Raw genomic sequence first — 16,337 nt, forward strand, 5'->3', positions numbered from 1 at the left:
CCTGGCGTTCGGGGTACGCTTGCTTCCATTCGCCAGCGTTTTTGGTGGCCCACCCGGGAGCATGACACGCGTCGTTTCGTGGCTGCTTGTTCGGTCTGCGCGCAGACTAAGTCCGGTAACTCTCCTCCTGCCGGCCGTCTCAGGCCGCTTCCTATTCCCTCTCGACCGTGGTCTCACATCGCCTTAGATTTTGTCACCGGACTGCCTTCGTCAGCGGGGAAGACTGTTATTCTTACGGTTGTCGATAGGTTCTCTAAGGCGGCTCATTTCATTCCCCTTGCTAAGCTTCCTTCTGCTAAAGAGACGGCACAAATCATCATCGAGAATGTTTTCAGAATTCATGGCCTTCCGTCAGACGTCGTTTCGGACAGAGGTCCGCAATTCACGTCTCAATTTTGGAGGGAGTTTTGCCGTTTGATTGGGGCTTCCGTCAGTCTCTCTTCCGGCTTTCACCCCCAGTCTAACGGTCAAGCAGAACGGGCCAATCAGACTATTGGTCGCATCTTACGCAGTCTTTCTTTTCGCAACCCTGCGTCTTGGTCAGAACAGCTCCCCTGGGCAGAATACGCCCACAACTCGCTTCCTTCGTCTGCGACCAGGCTATCTCCTTTTCAGAGTAGCCTCGGGTACCAGCCTCCGCTGTTCTCATCTCAGTTTGCCGAGTCCAGCGTCCCCTCCGCTCAGGCTTTTGTCCAACGTTGCGAGCGCACCTGGAAGAGGGTCAGGTCTGCACTTTGCCGTTATAGGACGCAGACTGTGAGGGCTGCTAATAAGCGTAGAACTAAGAGTCCTAGATATTGTCGCGGTCAGAGAGTTTGGCTCTCCACTCAGAACCTTCCCCTTAAGACGGCTTCTCGCAAGTTGACCCCGCGGTTCATTGGTCCGTTCCGTATTTCTCGGGTCATTAATCCTGTCGCAGTTCGACTTCTTCTTCCGCGATACCTTCGTCGCGTCCACCCGGTCTTCCATGTCTCCTGCATCAAGCCCGTCCTTCGCGCCCCCGCTCGTCTTCCCCACCCCCCCCCCCATCCTTGTCGAGGGCGCACCCATCTACAGGGTCCGTAGAATTTTGGACATGCGTCCTCGGGGCCGTGGTCACCAGTACCTCGTAGATTGGGAGGGGTACGGTCCTGAGGAGAGGAGTTGGGTTCCCTCTCGGGACGTGCTGGACCGTGCGCTGATCGAGGATTTCCTCCGTTGCCGCCAGGTTTCCTCCTCGAGTGCGCCAGGAGGCGCTCGGTGAGTGGGGGGGTACTGTCATGTACTGTCATGTTGTGTCTTGTCTCTGTCCTTTCCCTTCACCCTGTCTCCCTCTGCTGGTCGTTGTTAGGTTACCTTTTCTCCCCCCCTTTCCCCCAGCTGTGCCTTGTCTCCTCCTAACCACCTCGTCACCCCTTTTCCCACCTGTTCCCTTTTTCCCTCTGATTAGGTCCCTATATCTCTCTCTGTTTCTGCTCCTGTCCTTGTCGGATTCTTGTTTGTTGTGTTTCATGCCTGAACCAGACTGTCGTCATGTTTGCTGTAACCTTGTCTTGTCCTGTCGGAATCTGCCGGTCCGTCTGAGCCTACCTATGTTTGGTAATTAAAGAAGCTCTGTTTAAGTTAATTCGCTTTTGGGTCCTCATTCACGCACCGTAACAAATAAAGCCCCCTTTACTGGCTTTGTCACGCCCTGACCGTAGAGAGCGTTTCTATTTTGGTTTGATCAGGGTGTGATTTGGTGGGAAGTCTATGATCTATGTTCTATGATTTTCTATTTCTATGTGTTTGGCCGGGTGTGGTTCTCAATCAGAGGCAGCTGTCTATCGTTGTCTCTGATTAAGAACCATACTTAGGTACCCCTTTCCCCCACCTGTTTTGTGGGAAGTTAACTTTGACTTTGTTCAGGGCACGTTGCCCAAAACTTCACGGTTTGGTTTTGTTCTTTGTTTTGTCTGCATCGATTACCATGCTGCACCTTGGTCCAGTCCTTCAGCCAGCCGTGACAGGCTCAAATAGCAAACCAATCAGCCTGTCACCAACCCTTAGTAAACTTTTGAAAAAATGTGTGTTTGACCAGATACAATTCTATTTTACAGTAAACAAACAGACTTTCAGCACGCTTATAGGGAAGGACATTAAACGGGCACAGCACTTACACAAATGGCAGATAATTGGCTGAGTGAAATTCATGCTAAAAATTTTGTGGGAGCTGTTTTGTTAGACTTTTGACATTATCGATAATAGTCTGCTGCTGGAAAAACGTATGTGTTATGGCTTTACACCCCCTGCTATATTGTGGATAAACAGTTACCTGTCTAACAGATCATAAAGGGTGTTATTTGATGGAAGCCTCTCCAACATAATCCAGGTAGAATCAGGAATTCCCCAGGGCAGCTGTCTAGGCCCCTTACTGGGTCTCAACCCCGCCCTGTGCAACTGGGTCTTGGACTTTCTGATGGGCCGTCCCCAGGTGGTGAAGGTAGGAAACACCATCTCCACCCCGCCGGTCCACAACACTGGGGCCCCACAAGGGTGCGTTCTCAGCCCTCTCCAATACTCCCTGTTCATCCATGACTGCGTGGCCATGCACGCTTCTAACTCAATCATCACGTTTGCAGACGACACTACAGTGGTAGGGCTGATTACCAACAACGACGAGACGGCCTACAGGGAGGAGGTGAGGTCCCTCGGAGAGTGGTGTCAGGAAAATAACCTCTCACTCAATGTCAACAAAACAAAGGAGATGATCGTGGACTACAGGAAACAGCAGAGGGAGCACCCCCTCATCCACATCGACGGGACAGTAGTGGAGAAGGTGGAACGTTTTAAGTTCCTCGGCGTACACATCACGGACAAACTGAAATGGTCCATCCACACAGACAGCATGGTGAAGAAGGCGCAACAGCTCCTCTTCAATCTCAGGAAGCTGAAGAAATTTGGCTTGTCATCTTAAACATTCACAAACACTCACAAACAGATGCACAATCGAGAGCATTCTGTTGGGCTGTATCACTGCCTGGTAAGGCAATTGCACCACCCTCAACCGCAAGGCTCTCCAAAGGGTAGTGCGGTCTGCACAATTCATCACCGGGGGCAAACTACCTACCCTCCAGGACACCTACAGCACCTGATGTCACAGGAAAACCAAAAAGATTATCAAGGACAACAACCTGCTGAGCCACTGCCTGTTCACCCCACTATCATCCAGAAGGTGAGGTCAGTACAGGTGCATCAAAGCTGGGACCGAGAGACTGAAAAACTGCTTCTATCTCAAGGCCATCATACTGGTTTACAGCCATCACTAACATTGAGAGGCTGCTGCCAACATACAGACTCAAATCTCTGGCCACTTAAATAAATGGACTTAATAAAGGTATCACAAGTCACTTTAAATAACACCACCTTAATAATGTTTACATATCCTACATTTCTCATCTCATATGTGTGACCATATACTCATGCATCCCGCGAAGGCGGAGGTGTTGCTAACATTTCCGATAGAAAATTTCAATTTACAAAAAAAAATATGTTTTTGTCTTTTGAGCTTCTAGTCATGAAATCTATGCAGCATACTCAATCACTTTTTATAGCTACGGTTTATAGGCCTCCTGGGCCATATACAGCGTGGCTTTCGGAGCCATCATCGACTCAGTGGGTTTTGTCCAACATGTCTCTGGACCTACTCACTGTCACAGTCATACTCTGGACCTAGTTTTGTCCCATGGAATAAATGTTGTGGATCTTAATGTTTTTCCTCATAATCCTGGACTATCAGACCACCATTTTATTACGTTTGCAATCACAACAAATAATCTGCTCAGACCCCAATCACGGAGCATCAAAAGTTGTGCTATAAATTCTCAGACAACCCAAAGATTCCTTGATGCCCTTCCAGACTCCCTCTGCCTACCCAAGGACGTCAGAGTACAAATATCAGTTAACCACCTAACTGAGGAGCTCAATTTAACCTTATGCAATATTCTAGATGCAGTTGCACCCCTAAAAACTAAAAACATTTGTCATAAGAAACTAGCTCCCTGGTATACAGAAAATACCCGAGCTCTGAATGATGCTATACTCAGCCTTGTCTCAGGATGGTAAGTTGGTGGTTGAAGATATCCCTCTAGTGGTGTGGGTGCTGTGCTTTGGCAAAGTGGGTGGGGTTATATCCTGCCTGTTTGGCCCTGTCCGGGGGTATCATCGGATGGGGCCACAGTGTCTCCTGACCCCTCCTGTCTCAGCCTCCAGTATTTATGCTGCAGTAGTTTATGTATCGGGGGGCTAGGGTCAGTCTGTTATATCTGGAGTACTTCTCCTGTCTTATACGGTGTCCTGTGTGAATTTAAGTATGCTCTCTCTAATTCTCTCTTTCTCTCTCTCTCTCGGAGGACCTGAGGCCTAGGACCATGCCTCAGGACTACCTGGCAAAATGACTCCTTGCTGTCCCCAGTCCACCTGGCCGTGCTGCTGCTCCAGTTTCAACTGTTATGCCTGCAGCTATGGAACCCTGACCTGTTCACCGGACGTGCTACCTGTCCCAGACCTGCTGTTTTCAACTCACTAGAGACAGCAGGAGCGGTAGAGATACTCTTAATGACCGGCTATGAAAAGTCAACTGACATTTAATCCTGAGGTGCTGACTTGCTGCACCCTCGACAACTACTGTGATTATTATTATTTGAGCATGCTGGTCATTTTTGAACATTTGAACATCTTGGCCATGTTCTGTTATAATCTCCACCCGGCACTGCCAGAAGAGGACTGGCCACCCCTCATAACCTGGTTCCTCTCTAGGTTTATCTTCCTAGGTTTTGGCCTTTCTAGGGAGTTTGTCCTAGCCACCGTGCTTCTACAAATGCATTGCTTGCTGTTTGGGGTTTAGGCTGGGTTTCTGTACAGCACTTTGTGATATCAGCTGATGTAAGAAGGGCTGAATAAATAATTTTGATTTGATTAGATTTTTTGTAACGTATATACTGTATTCTATAACATCTACTGCATCTTGCCAATGCCGCACGCCATCGCTCATCCATACATGTACATATTCTATTCATCCTTTTACATGTGTGTGTATTTGTGTGTACAAGGTAGTTGTTGTGAATTTGTTCGATTACTGTTAGATATTACTGCATAGTCGGATCTAGAAACACAAGCATTTCACTACATTCGCATTAGCATCTGCTAACCATGTGTATGTGACTAAAAATGATTTGATTTGATTTGAGAAGGAAGTACAGAGAGTGAACATTTAATGAGGCACCCCCGGTCCCTACGGCAGTGGGACCTGGACCCGACGTCACCAACAAAACAATAAACCTCCCTGATGCTTCAAATGTTGATGTCAGTATTCTACGAGAAGCAAGTACAGGGAAGGAACATTTAATGAAACACGGACAGGAACAGAATACGGCCAGCGTCTGGACAGGGGAAAACAAAATGACAATAATGCTGACACAGGGATCTAACCGAGGAACTGACAAATATATGAGGGGCAATCAACAAACGTGAAGGAATCCAGGTGAGTCCAATGAGTGCAGATGCGCATAATGATGGTGACAGGTGTGCGTAATGAAGGGCAGCCTGGCACCCTCGAGCGCCAGAGAGGAGGAGCGGAGCAGGTATGACATTATGGAACAGCGGGGACTGTGAAGAGACACACATACAGGTGCAGACACACGTATACACACGCAGGGGCTAGCATGCTCACTCTACACACATTGTAATATTGTTGTTTGGTGGTATGATACATTTTGTGTTGTAGATACATTATGTAGCGGTGTAACAGTGTTGTATGATGTCCTGTTTTATCTTTTGTTTTATGTGTATTGTAAGTGCCTTAATGTGTTTGGACCCCAGGAAGAGTAGCTACAGCTAATGGGGATCCCCAATAAATACAAATATTTACAGGAAAATACAAAAATGAACGGAAAAGTCCAAGTTTTCAAGATACAGGACTTTCAAGACGCTAAGTGTCACTTGCCACACAATCAGGATGATGTCAAATGCGTTGCATCGTCATGATGATGTGGCAAGTGAAACTTTGCTTCTTGAAAGTCCAATATCTGCTGACATGCAAAATATTTATTTTGGGACTCTATTATTAACAGTGGACTAATGAAAAAGTACAAAAACATTGTTTTTAAGTGGATTTTTCCTTTAAGTGCCAGGGAGAGAAGAAACGAAGCAGAGCGTGTAGGCCTGCAGGCCTGGAGCGTTACAACGGTTTGAGAGGCAGCCTGACACACAGTTAACTGTTATTATACATGACTGTCAGAGTTAAATATTCAACAGAGTGTGGTCAGAGGGATAAATTATAGATAGACTACAGTCAGGAATTTGTTCAAGAGTGGGATTTGATGTCAAAGGGAATGATAGTAACGAAGAAAATGTGTAGAAAGGGGGGATCGTGAGGAGGGAGTGGAGTTGAATGGAGAGATGGGAATAAAGGTAAGAGTGTATTGTCAGTTTCCAGGCAGATGAGCTACTGGGAGATGAGCTGGTGGAGACAAGGACAGAGTCTCCATGGTCACTGGTCATCCAGGGTGCTGAAAGCTCATCTCTCATTGGAGAATAACTCATTGATGTTTTATGACTGCCGTGATTGAAATGCTATATAGCTTCTGGGATCATGTGAGCGCGTGTGTGTGTAACAAGGAGATGTTAGATCTGACACTTTTAACTTTACAGGCCTCACACGGAGCACCACTGGAGCAGGGGTCAAAAGGGAGATTCCACCGTACAGTATATCACCCAAACTATCACACACATACACCGTTGCTTTCACCAGCCTGTCCATATCACAGGGAAAAGCTCCGCTTGCAACATCTCCCTGTCTCTTTCCAAAGCTTAGATGTTGCAATACAGGAAACTGGACTTTACTACCCTTCTGTTGCAAGGGAGGAGGATAGGAGAAGTAGAGGAGGAGCACCATTTCATCATCATCTCTCCATTCAACTAATTTTCATTACCATCTGTCCATTCAACTCATTTTCATTACCATCTCTCCATTCAACTCATTTTCATTACCATCTCTCCATTCAACTAATTTTCATTACCATCTCTCCATTCAACTCATTTTCATTATCATCTCTCCATTCAACTCATTTTCATTACCATCTCTCCATTCAACTCATTTTCATTACCATCTCTCCATTAAACTCACTTTCATTACCATCTCTCCATTCAACTCACTTTCATTACCATCTCTCCATTCAACTCATTTTCATTACCATCTGTCCATTCAACTCATTTTCATTACCATCTCTCCATTCAACTCATTTTCATTACCATCTGTCCATTCAACTCATTTTCATTACCATCTCTCCATTCAACTCATTTTCATTACCATCTGTCCATTCAACTCATTTTCATTACCATCTCTCCATTCAACTAATTTTCATTACCATCTCTCCATTCAACTCATTTTCATTACCATCTCTCCATTCAACTCACTTTCATTACCATCTCTCAATTCAACTCACTTTCATTACCATCTCTCCATTCAACTCATTTTCATTACCATCTCTCCATTCAACTCATTTTCATTACCATCTGTCCATTCAACTCATTTTCATTACCATCTGTCCATTCAACTCATTTTCATTACCATCTCTTCATTCAACTCATTTTCATTACCATCTCTCCATTCAACTCATTTTCATTATCATCTCTCCATTCAACTAATTTTCATTACCATCTCTCCATTCAACTCATTTTCATTACCATCTCTCCATTCAACTCATTTTCATTACCATCTGTCCATTCAACTCATTTTCATTACCATCTCTTCATTCAACTCATTTTCATTACCATCTCTCCATTCAACTCATTTTCATTACCATCTCTCCATTCAACTAATTTTCATCACCATCTCTCCATTCAACTCATTTTCATTACCATCTCTCCATTCAACTCATTTTCATTACCATCTCTCCATTCAACTCATTTTCATTACCATCTCTCCATTCAACTCATTTTCATTACCATCTCTCCATTCAACTCATTTTCATTACCATCTCTCCATTCAACTCATTTTTATTACCATCTCTCCATTCAACTCATTTTCATTACCATCTCTCCATTCAACTCATTTTCATTACCATCTCTCCATTCAACTCATTTTCATTACCATCTCTCCATTCAACTCATTTTCATTACCATCTCTCCATTCAACTCATTTTCATTACCATCTCTCCATTAAACTCATTTTCATTACCATCTCTCCATTCAACTCACTTTCATTACCATCTCTCCATTCAACTCATTTTCATTACCATCTCTCCATTCAACTCATTTTCATTACCATCTGTCCATTCAACTCATTTTCATTACCATCTGTCCATTCAACTCATTTTCATTACCATCTGTCCATTCAACTCATTTTCATTACCATCTCTCCATTCAACTCATTTTCATTACCATCTCTCCATTCAACTAATTTTCATTACCATCTCTCCATTCAACTCATTTTCATTACCATCTGTCCATTCAACTAATTTTCATTACCATCTCTCCATTCAACTAATTTTCATTACCATCTCTCCATTCAACTCATTTTCATTACCATCTCTCCATTCAACTCACTTTCATTACCATCTCTCAATTCAACTCACTTTCATTACCATCTCTCCATTCAACTCATTTTCATTACCATCTCTCCATTCAACTCATTTTCATTACCATCTGTCCATTCAACTCAATTTCATTACCATCTCTCCATTCAACTCATTTTTATTACCATCTGTCCATTCAACTCATTTTCATTACCATCTCTACATTCAACTCATTTTCATTACCATCTGTCCATTCAACTCATTTTCATTACCATCTCTTCATTCAACTCATTTTCATTACCATCTCTCCATTCAACTCATTTTCATTATCATCTCTCCATTCAACTAATTTTCATTACCATCTCTCCATTCAACTCATTTTCATTACCATCTCTCCATTCAACTCATTTTCATTACCATCTGTCCATTCAACTCATTTTCATTACCATCTCTCCATTCAACTCATTTTCATTACCAGCTGTCCATTCAACTCATTTTCATTACCATCTCTCCATTCAACTCATTTTCATTACCATCTCTCCATTCAACTAATTTTCATTACCATCTGTCCATTCAACTCATTTTCATTACCATCTCTCCATTCAACTAATTTTCATTACCATCTCTCCATTCAACTCATTTTCATTACCATCTCTCCATTCAACTCACTTTCATTACCATCTCTCAATTCAACTCACTTTCATTACCATCTCTCCATTCAACTCATTTTCATTACCATCTCTCCATTCAACTCATTTTCATTACCATCTGTCCATTCAACTCAATTTCATTACCATCTCTCCATTCAACTCATTTTCATTACCATCTGTCCATTCAACTCATTTTCATTACCATCTCTCCATTCAACTCATTTTCATTACCATCTCTCCATTCAACTCATTTTCATTACCATCTCTCCATTCGACTCATTTTCATTACCATCTCTCGAATTCGACTCACTTTCATCATCATCTCCCCATTCGACTCATTTTCATCCCACCCCAGTTCTTCTATGTAAGGTGCAGCCCTTTTCCCCCATCCTCCAACCTCAAATCTCACTCTGATTCAGGTCCCAACTCAAGTAGTTGCATTTTCCCTTAATCTGTGAATTTCCTGTTTTGGGACCTCAGTCAGTGGTCTCCCATGCTGGTCCTGGGAACTCAGGGTGTGTTGACTCCTGTTTGTGCTTTTTATGGTTATGGACTGGGGCTGGGGCTGAGACTGGAGGGTCATTGAACTGGTGGTTAGTAATAAGGGTCTGTGTGGGGTAGAGAGCAGTTCAGGTCACACGCACTGCTGACAGGCCAGCTGTAAACGACGAGATACAGAAGAAACAACTGAAAACTGTTTTTTCTTGTCTTGTGCCCCACCCAGTAACATCAACACGGCCTCTATCTGGTACTTAGCTAATACCAAACAATAATAAGCCTGATCAACCGAAGTCTGATTAACTACATTAATCACAGTCTTTAGTTTGGACCTTGATTAGACTGAGTCTGGTGTTTCAGTGCTGGGCAAGAACAAAAACCTGCAAATTCCAAAAGTGGTCAAAGACATTACTGAAGAACCTTGTTATTATGGCCTGCATATTGCATATTGTTAGTTGCCAGGTAGCAGAAACTTTGCTGGTAAGGAGACAGACCAATCAGAAGGCCAGTAACTATGTCGGCGCTGTGCCCCATTATCAGTTTATTTGTTTGTGTGTGTATCAGTATTTTCCCCTCCCGTCTTATGAGATAATGACTGCTGGTGAGTGGGTGTGACATGGGTTCCAGAAGAAAACCCACAAATTACAGGCTAATGTAAGACCTAGTCTCTCTCTCCCTCTAGCTATTTCTCTCTCTCTTTTTCTTTCTCCAAATGCAAATACACAAAATATTATTATATAGGGCTTATTATATAGGACAAGGTTTAACATCATTACTCAATTCCACTTCTAAAAAGCTCCTCTTCCTGTGTTCATAGAACACCATAATTGCTGTGCTTGGGTTAAGGTGAATCACAGTTCTGCTGACCTGTGATTGCTCTCTGTGGTATACTGTGGGTGGTTGGGTAGCAGTGTGTCTTTGTGTGTCTGTCTTTGTGTGGTTCATGATGTGAATGGGAGGGTTGTTTATGTCATTCCCACACACAGAAGGATCACAAACAAGCACACACAGAGAGAGCTCAAATCAAATTTTCTTGGTTGCGTACAATACAGTACCTAACAATACAAAACAATACACACAAATCCCCAAATAGTAAAGAAGTACATGAAGAAATATCAGAATGAATGTCAGAGTACGGAATATAAATGAATGTATTACTGAACAATATAAAGGCAACAAGCAACCATTTCAAGGATTTTACTGAGTTACAGTTCATATAAGGAAATCAGTCAATTTAAATCAATAAATGAGTCCATAATCAATGGATTTCATGACTGGGCAGGGGTGCAGCTACCGGTGGACCTGGTAGGGCATAGGTCCACCAACTTGGGAGCCAGGCCCACCCACTGGGGAGCCAGGCCCAGCCAATAATAATTCATTTTTCCACACAGACAGAAATACTCCTCAGTTTAATCAGCTGCCCATGTGGCTGGTCTTAGACGATCCCACAGGTGAAGAAGCTGGATGTGGAGATCCTGGGCGGGCATTGTTACACGTTGTCTGAGGTTGTAAGGCCGGTTGGATGTACTGCCAAATTCTCTAAAATGACGTTGGAGGTGCTTATGGTGGAGAAATGAACATTCAATTACATTCTCTAGCAACAGCTATTGTGGCCATTCCTGCAATCAGCATGCCAATTACACGCTCCCTCAAAACCTGAGACATTTTAAAGTGGCCTTTTATTGCCCTCAGCACCTCTGTAAGGATCATTCTGCTAAATCAGCTTCTTGATATGCCACACCTCTCAAGGTGGATGGATTCTATTGACAAAGGGGAAATGTTCACTAACAGTGATGTAAACAAATTTGTGCACATAATTTGAGAGAAATATGCTTTTTGTGCATATAGAACATTTCAGGGATATTTTATTTCATCTCATGAAACATGGGACCAGCACTTTACTTTACATACTTTGCTTTCATAGTTTTGATCAGTGTGTGTGTATATATAGTGGCAGATGGCAGGGAGAGATGAGGGGAGTGGTGATTGAAGGAAGATATCTTGCAGCCTGCTGGCTCCACCCCGGGCCTCATATGGACTTCCTGCCCCAATGAGGCAAGCCTGGGGATCATTAAGCCATGGAGTGATTGGGAATAAAAGAGGAAGCGGGCTGCACAAACAGGGAGAGGACTGTGTACTGAACTGGTTTGGTTGAGGACCTGGGTTTTGTGATTACCCCTGGAGAACAGTATGAACAACAAGGACGAACTGGTTGCTTAATCCCCCCCCCCCCCCCTGTTTTCCCACAGTGAACACATCTCCCTAATAAATTCCCCATTTGCGCTTCATGTGCATGTTTGATTATTGAATGAAGAGTGAAGAGTAGTCAAGATCAGACCAAAACACATCGTGATAAGTGTCCATGTTAATATTTATTTTAACTCAGAACACTAAGACACAATAACAAAAAAATAGACCAACTCGAAACAGTTCTGTCTGGTGCAGACAGACAGAAAACTACCCACAAACACAGGTGGGAACAGGCTACCTAAGTATGGTTCTCAATCAGAGACAACGATTGACTGCTGCCTCTGATTGGGAACCATACCAGGCCAAACACATAGAAGTACAAAACAGAACAAAACAGAATGCCAACTCACGCCCAAACCAAAATAGAGACATAAAGGAACTAAGGTTAGGACGTGGCAGGCCAACGCAGAATACCTGCAAAGGTGAGAGCTACACAGTATATGTTGTTATTATGTGTTTTGTGTAAATTATGAATGTTTTTATATTGCTGATAATGTAATGTAATATATACCTGAACATTCTGGTCCCTGGAGCTGTGGTTGTTTAAGGCTTCAACACCCTGTCTGCTGTTGAGCCTGCAGCATCGACCTTCAGATGCCAACAGACATGTACACACACTGAGGTTCAAGCCATGCCCATGAAACCATTTGGCTGCTAGATTCAAATCTATATATTGTACACTACATGACCAAAGGTATGTGGACACCTGCTCATCGAACATCTCATTCTAAAATTATGGGCATTAATATGGAGTTGGTCCCCCCTTTGCTGTTGTAACAGGTCACTCTTCTGGGCAGGTTTTCCACTACAAGAGCATTAGTGAGGTCGAGCACTGATGTTGGGCCATTAGGCCTGGCTTGCAATCGGCATTCCAAATTATCGCAAAGTTTTTCCATGGGGTTGAGGTTAGGGCTCTGTGCAGGCCAGTCAAGTTCTTCCACACCGATCTTGACAAACCATTTCTGTATGGACCTCAATTTGTGTACAGGGGCATTGTCATGCTGAAACAGGAAAGGGCCTTCCCCAAACTGCTGCCATAATGTTGGAAGCACAGAATCGTCTAGAATGTCATTATATGATGTAGCATGAGCCCAAACCATGAAAAACATCCCCAGACCATTATTCCTCCTCCACCAAACTTTTCAGTTGGTCACTATACATGGTGGCAGGTAGCGTTCTCATGGTATCTGCCAAAGACACATTTGTCCTTCGGACTGCCAGATGGTAAAGCGTGATTCATCACTCCAGAGAATGTTTTCACTGCTCTAGAGTCGAATGGCTGTGATCTTTACACCACTCCAGCTGACGCTTTGGCATTGCTTATGGTGATATTAGGCTTGTGTGCGGCTGTTTGGCCATGGAAACCCATTTCATGAAGCTCCTGATGAACAGCTTTGTTCTGACGTTCCATTTTGTATACATTATAAAAAATAAAAACATAATTCCACTTTGACCTTTTGCGGTATTGTGTGTAGGCCAGTGACATATAATCTCAATTTAATCCATAACAAATGCAGGTTGTAACACATCAAAATGGGGAGAAAGTCAAGGGGTGGAATACTTTTTCAAGGCACTGTACATTTTGACTGTCAGCATGTCGATTTTTACTTTCTCTCCTCTGTGTTAAGAACATGGAGCTAGAAACCTGTATTATGCATCCTCTGTAAAGAGAAGCATACAGAAAGAAGCATGCGCGCGCACACACATACATGGGGACACACTCCTACCAGACCTGGGCAATTTTTATTTATTTTGTATTTGATTTGAAAATGCCAACTTTTCAAATACTTTGGGTAGTTGAATATAGTTTTAAAAGGCAATACTTTTCTATGATATACAACTTCACCTCCCTTAAAACCCCAAAATGTTTGAAGGTATTTTGAACACCTCAGAAAACCAAATAATATTTGAGTTATTTGAAAAGAAACAAAACATATTTATTTGTTGACTACCAAATATAAACTACAAAGGTTAGTTGAATTCGTCAAAATACCATCAGGTCAATATTTATTGGGACCCTTGAGCAATTTTTTAAAAAACAATTTAAAGACTGTCAAATATGTATTTCAATTACTGAGCTATTTTCAATGCAAATTTTCTGGGGAAATTGTATTTTATACTAATACAATTGCTCAGAGAAAGTAATAATAAAACAACAATTTTATTGGCACCCCTGTTTTCGACACACTAGAACCTTCCCCTTGTGAGGATAATGACACTGGCCTTTTTCTGACTTGTTTGATGAGTTGGAGAACACATTTGAAGCAATTATTTTTGTCCAATTAACCATTTCTTTGTGGATTTTTATTAGTGTTTGGGGTTGTTGTCTTGCTGGAAGATCCACTTGATGGCAAGTTCCGACATCCTGGCAGAGGCAACCAGTTTTTTTTGTTAAAATGTCAAGGCACTGGGTAAAGTTAATTATGCAGTTGACCTTAGGATGAAGGGCCCCAGGACGAATGGAAGCAAAATAGCCCCATAACATCAAAGATCCACCATATTTAACAGTAGATATGGGGTGGTAGGTAGTCTAGTGGTTTAGTGCATTAGGCCAGTAACAGAGAGGTTGCTGGTTTGAGTCCCTGAGCTGACTAGGTGATGTGCCCTTGAGCAAGGCACTTAACCCCAATTGCTCCTGTAAGTCGCTGTGGATAAGTGTTTGCTGAATTACTCAAATGTAAATGCAGCTACTTTTCTGCATATACTTCTGTATTTCAACGCTAAATCCACAACTGGCATGCTTGTCCAAGGAGCTCTATTGTCATGCCATCTGACAAAAGCACCCGTCTCAATCCAAGTGCCAATGCCGTTTAGCAAACTCCAGGCATTTGCATTTTTCTATCATTTTAGAAAAGGCTCAGTGTTGTTATCCTCACAAAGTGAGCTATTGAAAACTGGTTTGTCAATAATTGACCCCTACCTTTTTGACTTTTTTTTTTTATTACTTGTTAAACAAAATATCTTTCTCTCAGCAATTGTATTAGTACAAAGTATTATAATTTCCCAAATTTTTGAATGTATTTGAATGATTTATTTTGTACAGGCATTTTTGCTGATCTTTATCAAGGGCGTAATTGATTTCGGACCCCACTGTATGTGCATAAATATGTCAGGTGTATGTCTGCGGGGAAAGTGCAAAGGCCAAGCAGGCGGTGATGGCGGTAGCCACCAAGCTGTGTCTCAGTGCCCTGGACCCGGGCTTTCTCTCAGTGGCCCGGGAACTGGAGGACTTCCCCCTGCAGCTGTTCCCCCAGTGGAGGCTCCCCCTGTACATCGCCATCGGCCTCAGCGCTGCCTTCTATCTGCTGATCAGAGACATAATCTATGCATACGTCACCCAGGGCAAAGACATCTCCTTCAGAATCATGGTCTGGCTAGAACTCAAATTGTTAGGAGGCTGGCCCATATGGGGGAAATGTAGGGAAAATGTTATGGGACAGCTTCAAGAAAACAGTCGCTTTCATACTAAGTATTTTGTGGCTAATTGAGGTAAGAAAGTCATTTCGCTCATTGATTATGAATGTATGAACTACACATTGAGACATCCAGCCCAAAGCAGGAGGTTTAAAAAATAATTTCTTAGTCACCAAAGTTCTGGAGTATGTCTTAACAGCATTGCACTTTCATGTAGCCTAATTTTGGTCAGTTAATTGCCTAACCACCAATCAAGTAACATTACGTTAGTGGAAAAGGGTGAACAGACAAAACATTCAAATCCTGTTGCTGCAGGATTATTTTGCTGTGACACAATACTGGTCATATTAAGATCATACATCTGTACATTGGACACACACCTACAGTATATAGCAGGATTCAAGCACTGGTTTTGATTATTCGTCTCTGCCTGTCTCTGGTCTCTCTCTCAGATCAGAGAGAACAGGACCACAGTGTTTGATAACACAATGGCCTAGCGTGGCGACTCCTACTTGTCCCTGGGAATTCTAGGAATTGGCCTGTACGTCCTGTTAGGAATCACATCTCTTCCCTCCGTCAGTAACGTTCTCAGCTGGAGGGAGTTCAGCTTCATACAGGTGGGATCAGCAGGACCGGTCACACTGAATGCTTAGTCCAGACTCACCTGCTAGGCACATTTTCTGCCCATTTTTTTCCTAGCGGTGGAGTGGAAAATCGATAGTTACGTAACACAATATTATTTTGGACGATGTTATATTGATACTTTGACTCCAAGTATCAATTTGTTGCTAGATAGTTAGCTAGGTCTAGTCGGCTGTGCCCCTGGTATTTTTCATCCATTAGCTTGTTCTCATATTCTTTTTAAACAGTATGCCAATGTTTTCAGCACTTTTATTTCCATGACTGATAAGAACATTTTCTCATGCTCTTGTCTCTCTGCAGCAGACACATAGTGAACAACATCAAATTGCAATAAAATCTAAGTATTGAA

The 16,337-nt window shown here is 42.9% G+C and overlaps 1 protein-coding gene across 1 annotated transcript in view; it reads left to right on the plus strand.

Annotated features, from left to right (window-relative positions):
• The window catches only part of LOC118936416 (metalloreductase STEAP4-like), a 39,944-nt gene extending 23,613 nt beyond the window's left edge, over positions 1-16,331 (plus strand). The window contains 4 exon segments of the mRNA XM_036964639.1: positions 12,299-12,354; positions 12,452-12,500; positions 12,502-12,540; positions 15,046-16,331. Of these exon segments, the coding sequence (XP_036820534.1) occupies positions 12,299-12,354; positions 12,452-12,500; positions 12,502-12,540; positions 15,046-15,420 (519 nt within the window). The 3' untranslated portion in view covers positions 15,421-16,331.
• Positions 16,332-16,337: the final 6 nt, after the last annotated feature.

Source organism: Oncorhynchus mykiss, chromosome 3 (genome assembly GCF_013265735.2).
Source record: "Oncorhynchus mykiss isolate Arlee chromosome 3, USDA_OmykA_1.1, whole genome shotgun sequence".
Classification (NCBI taxonomy): Eukaryota; Metazoa; Chordata; class Actinopteri; order Salmoniformes; family Salmonidae; genus Oncorhynchus; species Oncorhynchus mykiss.